General features: G+C 38.7%; 2 protein-coding genes across 2 annotated transcripts; both read left to right on the top strand.

The window, feature by feature from the left end:
* Window positions 1-969: 969 nt before the first annotated feature.
* Window positions 970-2,214, top strand: LOC138909430 (uncharacterized). Its single transcript, XM_070200630.1, has 2 exons — window positions 970-1,694; window positions 1,845-2,214. The coding sequence occupies exons 1-2, from the start codon at window positions 970-972 to the stop codon at window positions 2,212-2,214; spliced, it is 1,095 nt and encodes a 364-aa protein (XP_070056731.1).
* Window positions 2,215-2,253: 39 nt separating this feature from the next.
* On the top strand, window positions 2,254-9,707 carry LOC138909429 (uncharacterized). The gene is made up of 4 exons (XM_070200629.1): window positions 2,254-2,560; window positions 8,671-8,758; window positions 8,985-9,126; window positions 9,288-9,707. Exons 1-4 carry the CDS (start codon window positions 2,254-2,256, stop codon window positions 9,705-9,707), a joined length of 957 nt encoding a protein of 318 aa, XP_070056730.1.
* The last annotated feature ends 11,594 nt before the right edge of the window (window positions 9,708-21,301 follow it).

Here is a 21,301-nt window from a genome sequence, read left to right as displayed (position 1 = left end):
ATTGGCTTTGGATCCAAAAACCTCAATAGCTGAGAATATGGCCACTCTGATGACGCAAATAAGTATCCTCACCAAAAAGATTGATGAATCAGGCTAGAAGCAGTAGGTACACATAGTTGACACAACTAATGGGGTTTATGTACACCATGCATCAACCAACCATATGTATGCTCGTGGAGTGTGGAAGGTGACAACCAGAACTATCATGAGAATATGAACTATGTGGACAACTATGGAGGACGGTGGCAGGGTGGTCAGAATTGGGGGCAACAGAATCAGCAGTATAGACCAGCACAACAGCAGTATAATAATGATAACAATCCTGGAGCAATGAGACCACAGGGTCAAGCTGTGCCTTACCAAAGACAACAAGGCTACAATCAGCAAAATCAACAGCTGGCTTATCAACAGCCTCAACAACAACAGATAGTGAGACAAGATGGTGGGTTGTCCGAAATTAAAGGAAAGTTGCAACAACTGATTGAGTCCAATGGAAAAATGCAAAAGAAGGTCGAAGCATATGACTCAGCGATAAAAGGCATTTAGATTCAATTAGGGAAGTTGTCCATGGCTCTGAATAATCACACTCAAGGGATGTTGTCCGCATAAATGCATGTTAATCCAAAAGAGTAGGGCCCGAAGCAGCTTATGGCGGTGAGTTTAAGAAATGGTAGAGATCTTGATCTAGAGCAAGAAATTGGTCGCGAAAGCCGACCAACTGAAACACTTGTGCCAGTACCAATCGAGGTAGATGATTCGACAGGGTTAACAGAGGTGACGGCTCAACATGCACCAGCTGAATCTAGCAAAGAAGAAGAGGCTACGAAGGAAACTGAGCTAGTGAAAGAGAAGGCAGTAGAAACAGAGCCCGAGCAGGTTCAAACTTAAATCACAGGAAAGAAACGACCTCCAACACCCTTCCCCCAGATATTGGCCAAATATCATAAAGATGAGCAACATAAGAAATTCATGGAGATGTTGAAGCAAATCCAGGTGAATATTCCATTGATTGACGCCTTGAAAGAAATGCATGGTTATGCTAAAATGATGAAGGACTTGATGTCTCATAAGTTCGACTGTCAAGACTTGGCCACGGTTACACTGACTCAGACATGTAACGTGGTTATGACAAGACCCATAGCTGAGAATCTGTCTGACCCAGGGAGTTTCACAATCCCATGCACAATAGGCAACTATGTTTTTGCTAAGGCACTTTTTGATTTGGGGGCGAGCATAAACCTGATGCCCTTGGATATTTATAAAAGGTTAGGCATTGGAAGAGCAAGACCCACATCCATGTTACTACAGCTAGCCGACCGAACTGTGAAGAGGCCCTCAGGTATACTTGATGATGTGCTGGTGCAAGTTGAAAAGATCGTGTTTCCGACAGATTTTGTCATTCTGGACTGCCGGGTTGACGAGGAAATTCCCATAATTTTGGGAAGGCCATTCTTGGCCACCGGGAGAGCTTTAATTGATTGTGAAACTGGGGAGCTAAAGATGAGACTGAACGATGAAAAGATAACGTTCAATGTGCAGAAATCTATGCAGGGACCCAGTGAGTTTGCTAACTGCTCTCTGATAGAGGCTGTGGATGTGATTTTGGAGGAGGAAAATGAGACTCTGAACGCAAAAGACCCTCTAGTAGCCTGCCTTATGAACTTAGAAGAAATGGATGGTGAGGACTTGGCGGAGTAGGTTTTGGCCCTTGAAGGGTGAGGGTACTGGAAAAGAGAGCTCGAATTTGAGACCTTACACTTAGAAGAAAGAAAAACACCTCCAGCTAAGCCATCAATTGAGGAGCCACCACAGTTGGATCTAAAACCGTTACCGTCTCACCTCAGGTATGCCTTCTTGGAACCTAAATCCACTTTACCTGTTATTATCTCATCCAGTTTGTTGGATGTGCAGGCAGAACAACTTTTGCACGTGTTAATGGAATGCAAGACTACAATTGGCTGGACCATTGCAGATATTAAGGGGATCAGGCCGGCATTGTTTTTGCATAAGATTCTACTGGAAGATGGGCACAAACCTTCCAAACAAAATCAAAGAAGGCTGAACCCTAACATGAAAGAAGTGGTGAAGAAAGAAGTGATCAAGTGGTTAGATGCGGGAATCATCTTCCCCATCTCTGACTGTAACTGGGACAGGCCAGTTCAGTGTGTGCCAAAGAAGGGTGGACCGACTGTAGTGCAAAATGAGAATAATTAGTTGATCTCAACTCGTACAGTCACGAGTTGGCGAATTTGCATGGATTACAGAAAACTGAACACAACCACCCGGAAAGACCATTTTCCCCTGCTATTCATTGACCAAATGTTGGATAGATTGACAGGGAAGTTTCACTTCTGCTTTTTGGATGGATATTTGGGGTACAATCAGCTTTCAATAGCCCTTATGGTTGTCCAACGAGACAGGACGGGACGACATTTAGCCGGGACAGTGGCGGGACGGGATGAAACGGGACGGGACAAATGGGACAAAACGACAGGCATATACCGTCCAGCTAACAAACGGAATGGGATGGGACGGGATGGAACGGAACGGGACCTGACAGGTTCACGGGCCTTAAGTGCCGTTTTAAAAATAAAAATAAAATTTATTTAAGCATTAAATTTGGCAACGACTATTCTTTTGACAATAAACCTAAAAGTTAAAAAGAAATTAGGAAACTAAGTAAAGAATTATAAAATATTAAAACAAAAGACTTGTAATGAAATATTCTAGTAATTATAAATTTATAATAGAGTTATAATTTATTTAATATAATTTCAAGCCATTAAGTAACTAAGTAAGCGTGTAAGACAATTCATAAAAATAATTCAATGCTTAGAGCCTTTTATTTTATTAATAGAACTTTCAAATCTCACATACAAATATAATTCTTTTGAAGAGCATCTAATCTACGCAGCCACCTTCTAGGAAGGGTTTTATTTGAACTAGGCCTCCTAGTAGCCAATTACAAATTATCATACTAATATTTGTAAGCTCCTATATAACTTTGTTGTAACTTATCTATAATTTCTCTCGTACATTGTTCTGGAATTGGCAATTTTGATTGATGTTCCATGAGTTCCATCCCGTCATCGCTCCCAGTGCTAAGTATCTCATTGTATTCTTCTTCTTCTTCCCCAGTGGTTAAATTTTCAAAACCAAGATTTTTTCTTTCTGAATTAATCCAATCTCTGAATAATACGAAAATCTCGCTGTCCTCCGCTAATGAATGTCTTTGATCTCCGATTTGAAATCTTGCCGCACTAAATGCACTCTCCGATGCTACTGATGATGCTTGAATAGCCGAGATATCTCGGGCCATTATTGAAAGTGTTGGAAAATACTTGCCACCTCCCTCCACTATGCCAAAAGTTGTTTGTTGCCTTCTTCGTCTTTAATACTTTTCAATACTTGATTAAGATAACAATCAAGTTCATCATCAGTAGAAGAATCAAAACATGTTATACCATACATATCTTCCTCACGATCTCTATCTTTGTTACAGGGGCGTAAAACAGTACCAGAAGCAGGGTCAAGCTATTGTTGTAAAAAAATTAAAACCCCTGCTAGATCCTATCACGACCCAAACTCCCACCACAGGAGTCGTGATGGCACCTAGTCTCTAAGACTAGGTAAGCCGATTTTCATTGCATTTTTAAGCCATTTCTTTTTAATTAAATAAGTAATCAAACTAACAGCGGAAATAATTACAATATACAACCTCCCAAGACTGGTAGTACTGAGTCATGAACTCTAACTAAATACATAGAATGATCACGAGGACCGAATATACAATACTGTTTGATTACAAGTTAACAATACACTGAAATGAAAGGACTCCAAATAATTGTGATGATCAAGAAGCTCTACCTTGAATCCTTACGATCCTGCTTTAACTCTGCTCAAGTCCGTTTTCTTCAATACCTGGCTCTACACAAAAATGTGCAGTTTTGTGCAGTAGTGTAGAGTGAGCACACCACAGCGGTGCCCAGTAAGTATCAAGACTAACCTCAATGGAGAAGAGACGAGGTACAGTCAAGACACTCACTAGTCTAATAACATGTGCAATATAATATACAAAATAATAGGAAATAAATAATAATAATAAAGGCAGGATAAAACAACCCGTGATATGCACAACAGACAACAAGAATACCATTAATATCATTCAACAATTAATATGCACAATTACACCCAATTAAATCAAGCCCTTCAAATAAATGTCTTTCACATAGTTCTTCCAGATAACTCTCTTTCAAATATAATTTTCTCAAATAATTATTTTTCAAATATAGTTCTTTCAATAAATCTTTTCAAATACAATTTGCTCAAACAAATATCTTTCAAAATACAATTCTTTTATATAATACTTTCTAAGTAAAAATCCTTCCAAATAAATATTTTGAATATAATTCTTTCAATTAAAAAGTCACCATGTGACACCTCATTTCAAAATCATCAAAAATACGGGTCTCGGCCCATTTTCATACTTTTCGTAAATACGGGTCTCAGCCTATTTTCATATTTCCACGGCACCTCGTGCCCATAATTAAATCATCATATTTGCCCGGCACCTCGTGCCCTCAATTCATCTCACAACTGCACGGACAATTCACGTGCCAAATATCATTATCATTTCATCACAGCACCTCGTGCCCATATTTTATATCACAACTGCAAGGACAATTCACATGCCAATATCCCCATTTCAAATCACAATTCACTGTACCTCGTGCCCACATTTCATTTTATAAACCGCCTGACAATAGTCACAGGCTCCCAATTTCAACACAAATCGGATTATTATCAATTTACTAACAACAAGGCAAGTTGCACAAGGCATAAAAATAAACACACAAACATCACAACATCACATGAAAATTGTCAACACCAAAACCCCACATCTTCACATATCGTCCCTGACAATAGCATCTCGTATCGCTCCTATTGCCACCTATATCGCTCCTATAGCCACCCTTATCGCTCCGCCCACACAATATCAATAGCCACCATTATCGCTCCTACTGCCACCCTTATCGCTCCTATAGCCACCCTTATTGCTCCGCCCAGACAATATCAATAGCCAACAAACACCGCAGTGAAATGCCACCCTTATAACCACATAACATCAACGGTGAAATGCCACCCTTATCTCCCCAAAATAGCAACTCACACAACACAACAATTTACACGGAAAATTATAACAACATAACAAAAATCAATTCATATCACAATTTGTCCAATGGCCACAACCAAATTTCAAAGCTACAACCAAGTCAATTAATTTCACAGCAAATAGCCAAATGATCCACACAATGTGTAAAACATCCAAAAACAATCAATAGAGATAGAAATTACTCAACATAAAGCAAAGTCTTCATAAAAGATCAAATTTTTAATAATTATATAAACACCTCTTCTTAAGCTCATTTAATTAATTATTTGCATAGGGGAAGATCCAAAATAGAATTAAATTCCTATAATTATCAAGCCAACAAATTCACGAAAGTTCATAAATAATCAAATAACAATCACATCACATTATCATATAACAACAGAGTCAACAACAAGAGTTTAGGCACAACAAGTAGATGATTAAATATATGCCAACCATTATTCAATTTACTACACAATATGTTCAAGACTTTAACTCCATAAAATTTGCACATATAAACCAAGTACGTACTCGTCACCTCGCGTACATAGTTTTCAATTACCCAAGTTGCATATAAGACTCAATGCCTAAGGGGAATTTCCCCCACTCGAGGTTAAGCAAGACACTTATCTCATTGAAGTTATGCCGATATTCCAAAATCGCCTTCTTTATTGAATTGACCTCCGGGCCGTTCAAATCTTTCCAAATTAATTATATAACTTCATTAAAATTCATCGAAAATAATTACGGATAATAATACTTCGACTTAAAAATTTATTCCAAAAGGTCAACAACAGTCAACGCGGGACCCCCCTCTCGGAACCCGACATAATGTTCATGAAATCCGAACACACATTCCGATACGAGTTCAACCATACCAATTTCATCAAATTCTGATACCATTTCATCCCTCAAATCGTGATTTTTCATTTTGAAACATTTTCTTCAAAAACCACCCTTTTCCTCAACTCAAAACACAATTTAAATGATAAACATAAAGATAGAATCATGGAAATAAATAGATTCTAGGTGAAGAACACTTACCCAATCGATTTGCTTGAAAACCTCACAAGGAATCGCTCAAAATCGAGCTCTATAAGTCAAAATATGATAAAAATGGCCTAACCCTCGATTTGGAAATCTTATATTCTGCCCAGGTGATTGTGCATCGCGAACGCAGAGAAAGGATCGTGTTCGCGAAGAAGAAAAATGAACTTCCCAGTTCTGCTTCGTGAACGCGATGGATTGTTCGCAAACACGGAGAGGAAAAATCTAATGGCCCACGACTGACTTACGCGAACGCGAGCAAAGGGCCGCGAACGCGAAGAATAAAAATAGGAAACCTTCGCAAATGCGAAATGCTCTTCGCGAACGCGAAGAAGAAACATGAGGCTGCCATGAAGAGCTTCGCGAACGCGAGTGTCTAATCGCGAACGCGGTGGAGGAAAAGACAAACCTTTACGAACGCGATGGGCTGAATGCGAACGCGAAGAAGAAGTATAAGGTGGTCAGCAGTAACACTTTGCAAACGTGAGGTGATCCTCGTGAACGCGAAGAAGAACACCAGAAAGCAGAAACAACAATTCAAAAATAGAACGAAATGGTCTATAGCCCATCTGAAACACACCCGAGGCCCCCGGGATCCCATCTAAACATACCAACAAGTTCCACAACCTAACACGGACTCGCTCGAGGTCTCAAATTACATCAAATAATGCCGAAAATACAAATTGCACCACGAATCGAACTTATGAACTTCCAAAACTTCAAACTTCTAAAACTTGTGCCGAAACCTATCAAAACAACCCGTAATGACGTCAAATTTTGCAGGCAAGTCCCAAATAACATGACGGAGATGTTTCAACTATCGGAATCACATTCCGAACCCGTTATCAAAAAGTCAACCCCCGGTCAAACTTTCCAAAAATTCGACTTTCGCCATTTTAAGCCTAAATTGGCTAGAGACCTCAGATTTACAGTCCGGACACGCTCCTAAGTTCAAAATCACCCAACGGAGCTAATGGAACCATCGGAACTCTATTCCGGAGTCGTCTTCACATAGTTCTGACTACGGTAAAAATCCTAAAACTTAAGCTTCCGTCTTAGGGACTAAGTGTCCCAAATCACTCCAAATCATCCATAAATCAAACTCGACCACACACATGGGTCATAATACATATTGCAAGGCTGCTCGAAACCTTAAGTCACTGAACGGGACATAAATTCTTAAAATGATAAGTCGGGTCGTTACAGATCCACTAGGAGTGCTAGCACCGGTGCTATTTGTCCGGCTTCTATTTTATCTTGTATCCATAAAGATTTGTGATCCCTACCTAAGTGCCTAGTTAAACCCCCCATCCCACAACTTTTGGTGTGCGCAAATCGTTGCTTACATATTTCACATGTAGCACGTTGATTGACTTTATAAAGTTACATAATCTAGTTGTTCTCCAAAATTAATATTATAACATGCGGGGGGTTAGAAAAATGAAGTTTCATCAACATGAGCCATTTCATCTATATGTTTTTTAATTCTAGGAGAAGGGTTAAGATTAGGATTAGGACTAGGATTAGGATTACTACTACTTTCACCTTTACTACTTTTTTACTAGTTTTTTTAAATACGCCAAATACATTTTTAGGTGTCATAACTTAAATACGAAATTAAATAAAAAAGTTAACACAAAAATTAAAAACACAAATGAAATAAAAAAAATAGAACACGTAAAATAAACACAAAAATTAAGCACTTAAATGATGCGCAAAAAAATATATATTAACATTAGGAGATGGAACGAGTGAACCGTGATTAAATATTGAAACTTGATGAAATTTCCCAAACTATTGCTCCAAATACTTGACGAATTAATTTGAAGCTTGAAATTTGCTCCAAATATTTGCCCCAATACTTGAAACTTATCACTTGATTGTGAGAAAATTGAGAGAATAATATAGATAGAATGTAAGAGATTTGAGAGAGAATGATTAATTTTTATGAGAAAATATGAAGAAGGATGGGGGTATTTATAGTAGAAAATAGGACCAAAGTATAATTTAATAAACTTAGGGGTTATATTAAAAGTTTGGGAGGGGGGCAATATGGTCGTTTTTGGCCATTGGTAACGGCTATTTTTGTAGTTGTAGTCGTTGCCCAACGACTATAATTCAAAAAAAAAAAGGATGCGGGACGGGACAGGATAAACGGGACGAAATGGCCATCTCATCCCATCCCGTATCTTATTTGACATGGGGCCATCCCGTTTAGAATTAAGTGGGATGGGACCAGGCCGGGACGGCCCGTCCCATTGGACAGCCTTAATAGCCACCGAGGATAGAGGGAAAATGTCATTTACTTGTCCGTATGGCATCTTTTCCTTTTGGAGGATGCCGTTTGGCCTATGCAATGCACCGACCAACTTTTAGAGATGTATCTTAGCCATTTTCACTGATATGGTTGAAGATATTATGGAAGTCTTTATGGATGATTTCTTAGTGGTGGGGGATTTATTCGAAGACAGTCTTCACATTTAAGAAGAGTGTTGAAAAGGTGTGTGGAGACAAATTTAGTGCTGAACTAGGAGAAGTGCCATTTTATGGTACAAGAAGGTATAGTGTTGGGACATCGAGTGTCAAGTAAGGGTATTGAGGTCGACCATGCTAAGGTTGACGTAATTGAGATGTTGCCATCGCCCACTTCGGTCAAGGCAGTAAGAAGTTTCCTTGGGCACGCCGGTTTCTACAGGCGGTTTATAAAGGATTTCTCTAAAATTGCTAACCCATTATGTAAATTCCTTAAAAAGGATCATTCCTTTGTGTTTTCTGATGACTACAGGTTAGCATTTGAGGATCTGAAGAAGAGACTAGTGACTGTACAAATCATTGTTGTACCCAACTGGGAGCAACTGTTCGAGCTCATATGTGATGCGAGTGACTATGCTATAGGGGCAGTTCTGGGGCAGCGAAAGGACAAATCGGTGCACCCAATTTACTATGCAAGCAGAACATTAAGCGGTGCACAACTCAATTATACCGTGACTGAAAAAGAGATGTTACCAGTGGTGTTTGCATTCGACAAATTCAAGTCTTATTTGATTGGTTCAAAAGTGATTGTTTATACTGACCATGCAGCACTTAGGTACCTGATAGCAAAGAAGGAGTCAAAGCCACGCTTGATCCGTTGGGTTATTTTTCTACAAGATTCGATTTGGAGATCCGCAATAGGAAAGGGGCAGAGAACCAAGTGGCAGACCACCTTTCAATGTTGGAGGGAGCTGAAAAGAAAGTAGATGTAAAAGATATAACTGGGACATTCCCGGATGAACAATTGCTAGTAGTGGCAATAGAAGAGGCACCATGGTATACAGACATTGCAAACTACCTGGCGAGCGGTATTGTCCCCTATGACCTTTCCTCTATCCAAAAGAAAACGTTCTTTCGTGATTGTCGTATGTATTATCGTACCGCTTTCAAAACTTCGATTGGCATGTCGCCGTACAAATTGGTATTTGGGAAAGCGTGTCACTTACCAGTGAAGTTGGAGCATAGAGCCTTGTGAGCATTGAGGGGGTTGAATTTCGACATAGAAGAGGCAGGTACAAGTAGAGTCTCTGAGTTGCACGAGTTTGGTGAGTTTCGCTACCAGGCTTTTGAGAGCGCAAGACTTTATATGGAGAGAATGAAGATGATGCACGACAAAAATATTATTGAGTGGAACTTTAAACTTGGAGATATGGTATTGTTGTACAATTCAAGATTGAGGTTGTTTCCAGGCAAGTTGAAGTCAAGATGGTCGGGACCATTTTGTGTGGTAGAGACGCATCCAACTGGAACCGTCGAGATTACATCGGAAGATGGCTCCCGCAAGTTCAAAGTTAATGGACAAAGGCAAAAACATTACCAGGGCATGGTTGAGGAAGACAAAATGATCTCGACCGTGTACTTGAAAGATCCATGATAACGGATAACACGAGTCATGTCGCGGCATTAAATCAGACACTTCTTGGAAGGCAACTCATGAGTTGGTTGTAATTCGTCATGTCGCGATGTTAAATCAAGCTCTACTTGGGAGGCAACCCAATATGTTTTTGTGTTTTCATTAATTTTCGTGTTTGATTTTGAATTGTGGAAGTATTAACGGGTTTTTCAATGTGCATGGATGAATGTGTGCGGGCTGGAATGATTCGGGTGAAGAAATCAATTTGAAGAGGGGCTAAAAGTGGCATAAGTCAAGAAGTTGATACTTTAAACGTGCGCGGCCGCGCACTGGCCGCGCATATGGCCGTACATATTTGGACCTTCACTGCCACACGTGCGCGGCCGCGCACTGGGTGCCGTGTTGTAGGGTATTTAATTAGTTAATTTTATTTTGTTTATTTTTCTTTTCTCTTTTCTTTCTTATTAATTTGTTTTTATTTTAATATACACGCCCCTCCCCTCCTCCCCCCCCCCATTCTCCTCTCCTAAATCTGACCCACCCTTTAAACACAAGAAACAAAACGCCCAACCCTTCCCTTCCCTTCTCCCTAATTTAAAAATCAAAACCCTACACCCTTCCCCTCATCTCTCCTATTCCATCACCTCCCAACCCAAATCTTCACAAGTTCTCTCAGCTAAGTGTCATGTTTCTGTTTCCCTCTTAATTTAGTTCATTTTTTCTTTTTTCTTTTCTTTGTATTGTAGTAGAATTCATTATTGTTCTTTTCTTTTCTTTGTATTGCTAGTATACTTGTTTGTATGTGAGGTGATAGTTGAATTTCACCTTGTTGGGTTGGATTAGACTTTGGTATATTTGTGGTTGAATTGTGGTTATAATTGGGTGTTTGGGGAGTTTGGGTAAACTTGCGCATCAAGTGTTTGTACAAATGCCACAGTGAGTTCAAGATTTTAATTTTGTGACCAAGTGTGCTGGTGAAGTATGAGTAACCACTCTTGGTTCATACATCGTGCCTTTTACTGATAGGGGCATTTGTTTCAGGTAGTATGATGCACTCCAAGAAACGAATAACCATAAATGCCTCTTCTAGCGGTCACACAGGCTCATTCTGGTCGCGGGCCTCGACCAATGCGCCCTAGTATAAAAGTACCAAGTTCGTATCAAGTGCGGCCCAGGAACGTTTTGGTCATAAGGCTCCCAAGAAACCCATACCATAGAGGGGAACTAATATTGGGTCCCTCCAAAATGAATGTCCCAATAGATATCGTGAATTGGATCGGCGCGGGCTGGGTATATTCTTTGAAGAACCTGATGAAGCCAATTTAATGATTGTGCGGGAGTTTTACGAAAAATGCCCGGAACATGTGAACCATGTCTGCACGGTACGACAGAAGAGTGTGGATGCATCCATCAAGGCCATTAGGGGGGCTTATCGGTTGCCAGTGTTTGGGATAAATCCTGAAGCAGAAGACTAGTATGACACCTATAGCAGAGAATCAACCTCGTGGAAATTGTTCTTTAGAACAATATGTGTGCCCAACAAGGAAGTAGTGTGGATTAAGCAGGGGCGAAAGTTTCATTCGGCATCCCTCACCTTTGAAGGGAAGTGTTGGATCTATATCATCAATAGCCGCCTGCTGCCTTCTTCTAACACCGCTGAGGTGAATGGTACCGGGGCTGCACAGATCTGGTGCTTTATCAATGGCCATGAAGGAAAGGTAATTCTTGACCTCTGTGTTAGAGTAAGTGAGTAAGTTGTAAATAATGCATGATGTTTGTGAGTCAATTCTTGAGGTGAAGATGTTACACTACTGTGCTTGGTATTTGTGAAATATTCTTGGTATGATGAGTTAGGAAAGTCGCTTAGTGACGTTGTTTCTATGTAAAGTATGGTTTGTTTGTTAGGGGACGAGCAATGATTTAAGTGTGGGGTATTAATAGTAGGCTAGAACTATGTAGTTTAGCCACTATTTGCACTCTAAGTTGGATGTACTTCACTGATGTTTGAGCGTTAAATGATAGTAAATTGCTCTGATTGAGTATTTTTATGCTTTGTAGGAGCAATTTCGGGCAACAATAACGTTAGAGAGTATTTTGAGATAATATAGAGCGTTGAAGGCCAACTAAAGGCTTATGGAGTAAATTGGCAGTTTGTTCGAGAATTGAAGGAGGTTAGTGCATTTAAAAAGAACAAAGAAGAGTGCAGAAAATCGACCAGGTGCGTCGTCGTGCACCGACCGCACACTGGGCCGCGCAAGTCAGGCAGAAATTGGCCAAAGTGTGCGGCCAGATGCGCGGTCACCTGCCCAGGTGTGCGGCTGTACACGTTCCTCCGAGAAAAAAATATTTCAGGGCTAAAATTATAATTTCAGAGGCGACTGTCCTTGACTTATATGAAGCCCAGCTCGCCCAAAAAGAGGGTATCTTGGTTTTTAGGAGAATTTTGAAGGCAAGAACAGGCAAGGAGCAAGACGGAAGATTCAGAAACGAGTTTTTATCTTTCTTTCTCCCTTTTTTTATAATTGATGATGAATTCTTATGTTGTGATTGTTAAAATAATTATGAGTAGCTAAACTCTTTATTCTAGGGTTTGATGGAACTTCTTGGACGATGAATCTTTGTTGTGTTTAATATAAATTTGCCATTAAAATTTTATCTACTTGTTCAACTACGGGATTATCGTGGTTGATTGAAGGACCCTCAATTGGTTATGCCTATTTAGTGTGTATTACTGGGAAAAGGGTACACATTTAGGTAGTTGTTGAACAACATCACTACTAACGTATATGAGGGATCAATACAGAGGGTTTAAAGGTGGGTTTAGGAATAACGAAACCTTGGTGGGATTGTAGTGAGCGGTAAACTAGTACTAGCTAGCGTAATTCGGAAAAATACGTTTAATAAATTATTGTATTTACTCAGAAGAGAATTACGACACCTAAAGTGCTCACGATCGGTAGAGAGTATCTAGGCGAATTTGTAGCAGACGTAGCATGGAGGATTCCGATAAGAGGGAAAATCGTAACGCTAGATCTTCCTAATCTTGTCTACAATAGTTGCTTTGTTAGTAATAAAATTTACAGCTTTTTAATTACCTTGTTAATTGTTAGTAAACACTCAAGTCATTAGTCAATCTTGTTGGAAGTTGATTATTTGGATTCTTGCGGAACTAAAAGTTGTGATTAGTACGTTAATTCTCTGTGGGATTCGACTCCGAACTTGTAAACCGGATTATATTTGCGGCAACCACTTAATCCTTTTTATAAGGCATAGTTGAGCGTGATCATGCAGTCATTGATTTGTGTTACTTCGTTTTTCCACTCCATGTTGTACTTCTGGGGCCATGGCAATATTAGTTTTATGTTCATTTTTTGGATAATACATTATTTCCCGGGGTTGAACCATTTTATGAGATGCACCTTTTATCTTTATGGGATCGACCCCCTTAGTGAAATAAATATCACCTTCAATGCTTATGTGACGTAGAGAGTGCATTTTTCCAACCCAACACGCGTCAGTAACAATAAAAACAAGACAAAAAAGGTTTAGATGGGACCCAACATCTTCATTTTGACTCCATATCCACTCATTTTCTTTATTTTCTTCTTCCACCCTACTAATAGTCATTGAAGGCAAAACTCAAGCTTTTGATAGTAGCAAACCTGTTGTTGAATGTGAAAGAAAAAAAAGTAGAGAAAACAAAAGAAAAAAAATAAAAAAGAGATGAACTTATGATATAAGCGCTTACATCGGCATTCGTATGATGTAAGTGCTTACAACGACATTCTTATGATGTAAGCGCTTACCTCGGCAGGGAATTCAAATGCCTATAAAAGGTGTATGTATTTTCATTTGCATATCATCCCTCAACTTCTTATTTCTCTCTTCAATTAATAATGAGTTATTTTTTGTGTGGCCATGGAGTAGGCAAAATTGCCGAACCACGTAAATCTTGTCTTGTCTTGTCTTATGCAATTTATTATTTTTCTTTTTTGAATATTTTTTCTTCTATTAGCCTGACACATTTCCCAACAGCTTTCTCATTCCGATTTCATCAAATTTTCCTTTTCATCTCACATCTACATTCCATCTCTAATATCACTTTGCATCATTTTTGGAGCCATAAGAAAGCGCACACACAAAAAAAAAAAAAAAAATTGCTTTCGAATATCCACAATTAAATCCACCAAAATTTTAATAAAATGTTAATTTATAAATTGTTAATAAAAGAACCTTCCAGGCATTATTCTACTATCACAAACCAGCCCACTTCTTCATTCTTCATTTGAAAATTCCCCCTATCATCCACTGTTATTTGCAAACAAATTTACAAATAGTTAATAAATTTACTTGCAAAAAACGCAACGGAAAAATATAATCTCTTTATACCCCTTACATCGTGAAGCTTATTAGATGTAACCAAAAGATATTTGAATATAGTAGCAAGAAATTTTTATGGCCGAGATTTGAGAAAGTGGGCAAAATCTATTTTCAGGTTAGTTGATCCTTTTTCGACCGGTCTACCATATTAATGGAGGATCTCACCATTTATGCATACATATTCTTCAAAACATGTGACAATATAAGATTTGGTCAATAAAAAGGGAAAGGAAAGAAAAAAAAAAATTGAAAAGAATTTTGTGAAGGTCACTTTCTGGGAAGAAGGAAACATGAGGAAGATAAAGGAAAGAAAAAGAAAAATATTAAAACAAAAAAATTTAGGGAAAGAATATGAAAAATGAATATTTGTTTTAAATGTACACGTTCCAAGCTCGTGTACTTCACTGGTCAACACAACTGTGGTTTTGGCTTAGTAAGGGTGTAATAATTCCGTTTTGAAATTTGTTTACCATTGAAAATAAATAACAATTAAATTTATTTGCGATTTTAAGAATGAATGGGTTAATTCGATACAAACGATAAATTACGTAAGATTAAACGGATAAAAGGGGTAATAAATTATCAAACCACTTTAGGAGAGTGATACTTGACTTAACAACAGCCTCAATGAAATATCTGCCCTCGATCCAGGACTCATAATGACCAAGCATTAGAACTTTGAGTAACAGAGAATAATAATATATTATATTGATATGCGTGTTACAGTATATTTAATAAATAATCAGACCTACTTTTATATAGTAGTGGAGTTTTACACTAAGTACAATTCTATGAAAGGTAAAAAATCTCATGTTTAACCGATCACTGGTTCTGTGCCGATACATGTAGAGATCTACGTCGTAATACCCGGATGTTCACGGATATCACGGTCTTTTGTTGGTCGTGCTCAGTTACCTACTAGTGTTTTTCGAGGCCTTTGGGATTTGAATCCAACTCAGGGTTATGACCACGATACTTCTTGAGGTCGGGCGCTTTGCCCAGACCCTGGCTCGATGGGCTCCTAGTCTCGACTTTGGTTCCCTGCCGTCGCGTCTCTTGATCTGTTTGCTTCATCGAAAGACGAGGCATCTCATGGGTTCGGGTTTACCCATATACAGATAGTCCCCTCATTTCTCGAAGAGTAATTTTACGGATACGATGAGAAACGACATGAGCACCTTGATTCCTTCCCCAACACGACGTAGCAGAAATGACAAAAGATTTGTCATAATGACTTCAAAAGCGTGTCAACCGTCGGCAGAATGTCCTTGGATACGAAACGGTGCGAAGCCCCTACAAATACTCCCCTCTTTCGTTCATTTTTTACTTTTTGACCAAGCTTCTACCCTCGTACCTTCAGGATATCACTGCCTCTCATCCTACCTTAACATTTTTACCTTCGTTCTTCAAGAGTTTTCACCAAATCACAAGTTTACATTTATCTTTTACCCGAACCAGCATGTTTGGTTTTCTCATCAAGCTTTTGCCCTTCATATCCTTCTTTTTCACTTATTCTAACTTAGATAACAATGGCGAAGACTTCTAAGACTGTTCTCCAAAATGTTGCAACTTCCTCTTCAAAACTGACCGCCGAAGCTGAGGAGAACGCTCCCGATGTGGTTGACCTTGAGAGATCCTCTACGGTCATGGCTACCGATGAACCGACTGTCGAGCCTCCTTTGAACATGTTCGTCCCCCGGGGTTGTTCGGTCACTGGTTACTTTAAGGTCGAAAACCTTCATCGGTGCAAGGCCGATGCGAGGCGATATCCCGGTACATTTGCTCAATCACCGAGGAAGTTCTCTCTGTGGTTCGCAAGGACTGTGGCTGGGCGAATAAGGACATAGTAATCCCCGGGCCCGATGACGACATTACTACAAATGTGGAGGTGTATCTAAGTGTTTACACTTACCCCTTCATACTTGTCATGCCCCCGAACTTGGGGGGACGAGACCGGCACCCGGTGCCTCACATATCTTTGCGTACCAACTTGCGACTAAGGGATTATGAACATATAATGTCATACTTTGTCCATGGGCCACATTGCAAGACAATTGCGAATGCTGACTAAATATCAATATAAAGCTGGGCTGACAAGGCCGTCATAACTACTACAGCTGACAAACCAACAAAATGTACATAAAAGGCCTACAAGCCCAACATACTGCATTAACTGACAGGACATGTCTACAAGCCTCTACTGATGGATATACTGTGATCGGAATAGGGCCCCGACCTATTCATAATATATATACATATATACATAAGATGTTCGTAAAGCTCTAGACCCGGCAACTCCGAAGGGCATAGAGCTTACTGATCAAGCTGAACTCGGACAACACCTAATGAGGAGGTCTACCGTCTGTCTGTCTGAACCTACACGCATGAAATGCAACGCCCCCAGAAAAGGGACGTCAGTATGAAATAATGTACCGAGTATGTAAGACAATATACTGAAAGTTGAAACTGAACTGATAATATAATAACTGAAAGTAACTGGGAGTCAAAGATAATCTGAAGATATGCTCACCTACTAATATTGACTCAACTCTCTTAATATAGTAAGTAAAATAGTTATCCGGCGTTATAAGGCTCGGTTATATAACTGCTCTACTGTAGTAGGCTCGCTCATAGGCGCTCGGCCATACTAGGCTTTGTATCTCGGCCAACTAGGCTCGCTCATAGGCTTTGTATCTCGGCCACAGTAGGCTCGGTATATAACTTACCATCTAATCAGAGGTTGCCCAATAGGGGCCTGCCCATCGATTATAGCTCGATGGTAATGAAAATACTGTAATACTGTATATATAGGCTCTCTACTCTCTTGACTGGAATAAGACAATACTCAATTAAATATGAAATCCTGATAATGAGAATACTATAATTTATGAGACTAGGATAATGTATATAAATTCGGGAGTATGCACTTCTCTTTATGCCTCGTTATCAAACACATGTAATTACGAGATCATGCCAATATAAGGAAGGGCTTAGCCTTAACATACCTGAACCGATTCTCTTGACGATCCCTCTAACACATGTCTTTTGCAAAAACACGTAACGGCGGATTGAAGTAGGGAAAAATCCATATGATATTCTTGAGAAAGATTGCACCGTACTCCCTTAGAATCGCAAATATAACGCTTTATCGCATCAAGAAGTTTCAAATAAATTACTTGAGTTCTATTCATATGAAAACTCCTAAGCAATCAAGGTATGAAAAACTCTTATCTTTTGACGTTTCAATTGTCTTAGCAATATCAGCTTTTGTCACTTAGAAGATGTATTAAAGACCTCTTATTTTTTAGATTTGTGGACCCCAGCTTTTTGTGATGACTTGGCCATAAAATCTCCTAATTGTGACACCAAGTATATGACTTAAGAGTCATATTTAGATAAAGCTTCTTGGCTGCCACATTTTTGGCTAAGCTTATCCAAGATCTTAATTTATTTAATTAGCTTAATTAACTTATTAATTCCCCACTAATCTAATAATTAACCAATTATTCACATAATTAAAAATTATCTCAAATTACATAAAATACTACTCACTTTTAATACACTTTATACACCTTACTATCATGGCCATGTGGTACCTTGTATGGAACTAGTCCATAAATACTGGATATTTTAGCTTGGGCCGTATTTTATCCCAAAATGTCAAAGTTTGACGAAATTTCTTTTTTTCGATTTGCTTACCTCTCGCCTTCATGAATTTACTGATCACTTGTTTGAAATATCATAATGTTTATGATCTCAAAATAATCTCATTCCCGAACTTTACATCGATTACGTTACGACGAAACTTTAACATACGAAAATGTGGGATGTAACATCATTCCTCCCTTTGGAATATTCGTCCTCGAATGTTGACTGATGCCCTTATCATTTTCATAACCTATGTCTTTCGAATACTTTAGTACTTTCCTTGCCATATAGGCAACTGTTTTGTGAATAAATTCAAAGGCCAGGGTATTCCCCTCTTTAGGCCTCTTTCTTACACCACGACTCGTGGTCAGAATCCTTCCAATCTCGTAACTGTCTTTACCTTCTGTCATGCAACCTATACGACTATGACCTTGTAAGTGTGTCTATGCGACTCTTCTCTCCCTTTTTCATTCAGCTTTTAGCTAATCTCTAGGCTTCACTTTGTAAACATATACAGAGCTTGATAAGATGTCCCTCTGGGAATCTATGAGTATATTGAAGTTCTTCGCTCGGTACTTTGTTGAACTTATGAATATCGTTATACCTTATTTCATAGGTCTGTTTATCCATCCGTATGAATTTACTGCCATAACTCTTACTTTGATTTATCGTTACTGAGGTCTGCTACCAAACTCCAGGTTACTCTCATGTTTATCCTATATGTATAAATCTAAGTCCTTTAATGCTTCATCATTACTATTCATCTTAAGAATGGTGGCCTAATCTCATCTCATAGTTTTTGACTTTCGTCCATCCATTGTTGATTCACCTCAATATTGATCTACAATTTACCACTGATAACTTAAAATTTCTTACGTAATATATTGTCACTAGGGCTCACGTCTCATTGGGGAAATATCTGAAGTGATTAGACTGATCCACCTAGGGGCGATACTATACTTCAATAACCATATTTCATAGCATCCCAATGTGATTTTCCTTATGAGGGTATTTTAATCCTTTACAATTCATCAAATCATTACTCAATCGAAGGCTCGAACGTCATCCTTTATCTATCACAATTACACCCTTATTCTATTACCAGATCATCATTCCATCTCTTTTAAATTCTACTACTCTTATACTCCCTTGAGTATATTTAGGCTATACTGAACTTTCTATAATTCTTATTCTCATGGGCTTAATTTCGAGGACTTATCCCTTCTCGTCACCTTCTCATTTTCCATTTCTTATCCTTACTCCTGTCTTCCTAAAACCTTGTCGCTTTACCATACTTTAGCTTGCGACCTACACATATCTATTTATACTACTCGCAACCTTCCTTCAACTTGCTTGTACCATAGATTTCCTTGTGTTATTCTGGAACATCAAACGAGACATTGCATCGTCTATAACTCTTCTTTATTCTCTTAACTAGTCCTCTCGATACCTAGAAACCATATGCTGGATGATATGCCACTGACGATATCGCTATCATTCTTGGATACTGAATCTCGCTGCTTCTAGTCTTCTATCCGAAGTATGGACTATTCACAACCTTCTGCATTGAGTATCTCGTACTTTGTTCACCTTTACTTTACTTACCTTAAAATCTTGCATCACATCTTTTATTTCTTTCACTACCTCCCTTCCAAATAGGTATAATTTACATCCACACCTTGAAGTTGTATTATAATACTTGCACCTCTAGTGCATACACAGTCCGGTGGGAGTTTCATACTGACTTCTTGTCAGTATGGTACTCTTCTAACTGGCTTTCTCATAGAGCCGTTATAGAATATGGTTGTTGTACTATTTCTCTTGTACCTATGATATTAAGAGTGACTCTGCTATGTTCTCAATCACGGTTTCTATAAGTTTTTGGGTCTAATAATCAGACTCCTGATTTACTTCATTAATGTAACTCTTTAATTTCCTCTTCCTTCTGATCTGTCTTTATGTAGGCTTAAGCTATCTTCGGATTTGCGGCTCATGGTATTAGTTATTATTTTAGCCTTTCATGGACGCTTTGGAATATCCATGATACAATCCTCTAACAATTTAATTTGTTGTCTATGACTTGGACTCAATTCTTTCTTTTAACTTATACTGGAGTCTTCTATGGCTGTATGATTGTCAACATATATGTTGCATGGATAATACTCCGAACTCTTAAGTGCGTTCATCATGTAACTAAATCTTGATTACTAATCGAATAATTCCTTTAGTTCCTTCTTAACTTTCTTTAAATGCAAGCAATTTCTTTTCCTGGTCGTCCTGCCACTTGTTGCATAAATAATTGGCTTATCTTAGTGACCACACATATTGGAATTCCATACAACCAATATAATCTTGAATATCACCTTTTGATTTTTTTTCTTCTTCCTGTTCATTAGCCACGATAGGTGCCACTTTCTTATGGAGTGCGTACAATATTTTTATGAGACTTGTTCTTACAAGACCATTTCCTCTTTGGGTCACTGTGCTTAGGTTGAAGCCTCATTCCTTACTTCTTCAGCTAGTCTTTCATTGTAGTACTTAGGGAGGACCCTCTAATTCTTGCAGGGCTGCGAGTTTATCACATCGTATTGTTTTTTTTTTATGTTCGTACTCACCTATAATTATCCTTCGTTACTTACCTCTACACTTATGTGCTCGTACGGTTGCTTCTGAATTAAAGTTTTGACTGTCTTCCTAATGGGACTCTCTTTTATTTCCGTAACACTCATACGATGCCTTTAACTACCTAACTCCTATCTGGATATTTCTCAAGGATCACGATGTCAAATCTGCGATGCTGAATTTCCCATGTTGGGGTTCACTACGTTTATCTTGCACGATCTGTTGATTTGTCTGTAACCTCTTGTCTAGCTATGATTAGGATCTTCCTGAATCAACTGCTAACTACTCGTTGGCCCATTCTCATATTAATATTTCGCATTATCTTTCTTGGGTTATTTCCTTTGTCTTAACTTTCGTCTCGCACTGGCTCCTTATTTATCAAAAATATCCTGGGCCGGAACCCTTACTTCCTCTCCTTGACATCGTGTTTGCATAATATTCAAGAATCGTAGCATATTTGTAGGATTTGGATAAGTGCAATCCCATTCCTTGCTCATATCGTTTTTTTGCATTCTTCCTTCACCATTCTGTAGTTAGTAGAACCACTTAATTCTGACTTAATGCCA

The sequence above is a fragment of the Nicotiana tomentosiformis genome, chromosome 4 (genome assembly GCF_000390325.3).
Source record: "Nicotiana tomentosiformis chromosome 4, ASM39032v3, whole genome shotgun sequence".
NCBI lineage: Eukaryota > Viridiplantae > Streptophyta > Magnoliopsida > Solanales > Solanaceae > Nicotiana > Nicotiana tomentosiformis.
The sequence above is the reverse complement of the archived record's forward strand: the minus strand, read 5'-3'. Positions and strand labels throughout refer to the sequence as shown.